Source organism: Grammomys surdaster, unplaced genomic scaffold (genome assembly GCF_004785775.1).
Source record: "Grammomys surdaster isolate TR1022 unplaced genomic scaffold, NIH_TR_1.0 193, whole genome shotgun sequence".
Classification (NCBI taxonomy): domain Eukaryota; kingdom Metazoa; phylum Chordata; class Mammalia; order Rodentia; family Muridae; genus Grammomys; species Grammomys surdaster.
In genome coordinates, this window is record NW_021604638.1 from 10,465,199 (window position 1) to 10,468,665 (window position 3,467).

Sequence of the window (3,467 nt, forward strand, 5' to 3'; positions counted from 1 at the left end):
GAGGAGAATAATGAGAAGAAGATGTTGGGAGAGTGAAGAGTTGGGGTGGGGCTCGGGTGAGAGGGACCATACTTAAAAGGCCCCTCTTCCCACATATCCCGACACCGGGTGCTACAAAGATAAACATAATTTTTTTAAAAAAGGCTTAACTCAGTTTGTAACAGCCTGCCATCTTCCTTAAACTATTATGTATTATCCCAAAGCAAGACATGTTGAATTTATTCCAAAATTATCCAAAGCCTCTTCCCAGCCTCTGCACACTGAGATTGAAATGAAACCATAATACACTTTAAATTAAAACATTCTTCTGACGGACAATTCTGAAGAGGAGTCTCCATTTATAAGCCGTGAAACCAGAGAAGCAATGTATTTCCAGCACATGCAGGGTAGAGAATTCCATTCCAATGGGAGACTTTGCCGGAAAATATGTGCTCAAGCCCCACACATGTCTAGATCACAGACTTCTGCTGTAAAGCGGCAGAAGAATGCTGTTTCCCAAGCACATCAAGGTAATGGCCCAAACCTCTTAAAACTTTCAGCTCTGAAGGATGTGCAAGTAAAGAGATGACTGTCTCTGGAGTCTTGGGGGTGTGGTTCTGACCTCTGGGCATGAGTGCTGGTTCTCACAGTGTCTCAGGTAGGTCACTTTCCATTTGCTCTCACTCAGACAAGTGTCAAGCAGGTCCTTAACCAAGAACCTGTCAGTGATGTCTATCTGCAGTCACAGAGGTGTCCTGGCTTCTGTGTGTTTCATCTATGAAGTTGTAATGAGGTTTAAAATTAATATATTAACATTTATATACATTTTGACAGTGGAGATTTAATTTTAGAGAAAATACAGATTTGTTTGAAGATAAGCTTGTTCCTGGGGCACATGTGGAAACCAAATTCCTCAGCCACGAGACTATGGTGTTTTTACTCTGAATTATTTCTGAAATAATTGTTTCTACTCTTGGAAGATTTACTCCCTGGAATCATCATTAAATACTGAAAGAAAAGTGTGTGAGCATTAGGATTTACACTTGGGTGACACCCTTTCTTGCCGTTATAGCTGGTCCTTTGGCATGTCTCCCCACAGATGGCACTGTTTAGCATAACCTCCTTGTGTAAGTTGGACATACTTCATATATCACACTTAGGGACATTGAATCTTAAAGGAATATATACCGTGAGCAAGAGAGTTGGACCAACTTCAAGGATGTGCTACTGTGGACTGCTTGAATTGGAGGGACCAGTAGGCCAGAAATTTGCCATAGTCTATTAGAGCACATGTTTCCTGACATTTCCTAAGCTGCCATTTTGAAGACCCAACTAGGAAGAGTGTGAAGGGGGGGGATTTAGGGTTAGTTGTGCATACAGTGACTGGCAGAATTCTAGTGCCTTCTGTTGAATGATGTGTCTCTCTCCAGAGCTTAGGAAGTGTTTCCAAATACTCTTCACAGAGGTGATACAAGAAGACCACTTCCTTTAATTATGAAACCGTTAATTCCGGGAATCCCACCCAGTTCCTACATTGAGCAGCATAAAGAGATTTCAAGAGTCAAAACTTATTGATGCAAAATGTTGTCTTTTTATTGGAAAGAAGGTATTTTCATAACCATCGGGTTTAGGAATCTGAAAAACAAGTTTGAGAAGTAAATGAAATCCATGAACTGTGTCTGGGACCTCACAGGAGTCTCCATCCTGAAGACACGAGGAGCTTCATTGACACTGTGTGACTCCTAGGGAGAGAGAGGGCAGCCTGTGAGGTGGGGCGTTGTTGGGTAGAGGGTAAGGGGGAGGGGCATCCTTGTTCTTGTGGTTTCTATTACTGCTGTTCTCTAACTTCAGGGTGTGACAAATAGGGACTTTTCTTTTTTACACTTCTTATTTTATTGAGAAAGAAATGGAAGCTAATTATTGGACCTATAGTCTTTGAAAGGGATACATATATCCTAACAGGGATGTGTGGACATGGAAAGAGATTAGTACTATAATGATTCGTTCCATGATAAGCATGGAATTAACTTATGACAAACTAAATTCTAAGAAGCAACATGCTTGTATTATAACCTGATAAATATGGTTGTGGAGGTTGCACGTATTCAAATTTGTTTATTTGTTAGCTAACACAAGGGAAATACATTGAAAGCACACTAAGGTAGGAATTCAAGTCATGGTCACACCTCAGGTACCGGTTTCTGTTCTGCTAGGTGCTTTCCCCACCTTCCCAAAGGTCATAGTCCACAGCTCCCCTGATGTGCACAGTAGGGCTCAGTCCCACATGACCCATGAAGTACCCACCCACATGACCCAGGAAGTACCCACCCACAACTTCTAACACTGGGGTTGGCATCCCCCCATACCTGGTAAAGTCCTTACCATCTTTTCTGTCCAGGTCTTCAGTTCCTTCGTAGCCATTCTATTTAGCCATTTCTTGTGCAAACCGTTGCTTTTCCTTTCTCCGTGTATAAGACCGCTCTATTTCCCCTGCAGATGCACTCCTCCTATCGTCACCATCATCACTGTTGGCCGTATTTTTTTTAAACTTCTTTTCCTCATAGACCTCTTCATGGATGATACTTTTTGGACTTTTTGCCTTAAAGGAACACCATGAGTTTCCACTTTGGCCGTGTTTGTCATGAGTAGAACTTGGTCCCCCAGTGTCCCCCTTCTCCCACGATACTTACTTCAGAACTTTCACTAGAATGTTCTTCAGATAATTGAGAGAATTTTTCTGTTGAGAGAAAAGCATGTCTCATTCTCTATGTCCATCTTTCTGTGTGCTCCGGCTCAGTTGTGCGTCAGGACTCTGTCAAGAGCCTACGCTGCAGCTCTGGTTGTGGACCTGTGTTTGGATGTACCCTGTTGCTGTCCTGTTGTTTATAAAGCCATTGACTTTTTAGCCTAGTTAGAAACTGCAATGATCTATTTGTCACACAGCCCTTGACACCTGACGATGAGGATGCTACCTGATGCAGATGCCAACATTCTCCCTCAGCCCTCCTTACCAACATTTTGCTTGTCAAGTCACAGATATTCAGAGTAGGGTTATGGTTAAGGCTTGAAAAGACTCAGTTTCCTTCAGGGACAGAAGCCCTAGGAAGATAGCTTTCTGCAGACTCCGGGGAGACTCTTTTGAGAACATTGTTCTCAAACATCTTTCCCAATAGAACAAGAGTGTCACTCACCAAGGGGCCTTCTTGCGGCTGCTTCTGTCACCAGAACGAGGAGCAATGTAAGGAGGAAGAAGCTGGTGGGACTCATCTTGCCAGGAAGGGTCTTGACTGAGAGCTGAGCTGAGGTTCTCCTTTATATATTTCCATGTCTGGCTTTGCTGCAGGTTTGAAGGCAAATGACATTTCTTATCAGCAAATGTAGCTTCCTTCTCTCTGCTCAGTAGGAGTCTTGGTACTGTTCCCTGGACCTCTCCAAGGACACAACATGAGAGCATTCTTATAAATCTTCCTTTTTACCTTGAGGACATC

The 3,467-nt window shown here is 42.9% G+C and overlaps 1 protein-coding gene across 1 annotated transcript; it reads right to left on the reverse strand.

Annotated features, from left to right (window-relative positions):
- Positions 1–1,548: 1,548 nt before the first annotated feature.
- On the reverse strand, positions 1,549–3,263 carry LOC114622905 (seminal vesicle secretory protein 6-like). Its single transcript, XM_028769476.1, has 4 exons — positions 3,171–3,263; positions 2,670–2,716; positions 2,362–2,578; positions 1,549–1,721 (listed from the first exon to the last, which is right to left on the reverse strand). The coding sequence occupies exons 1-3, from the start codon at positions 3,244–3,246 to the stop codon at positions 2,402–2,404; spliced, it is 300 nt and encodes a 99-aa protein (XP_028625309.1). The 5' UTR covers positions 3,247–3,263; the 3' UTR covers positions 1,549–1,721; positions 2,362–2,401.
- Between the last annotated feature and the right edge of the window lie 204 nt (positions 3,264–3,467).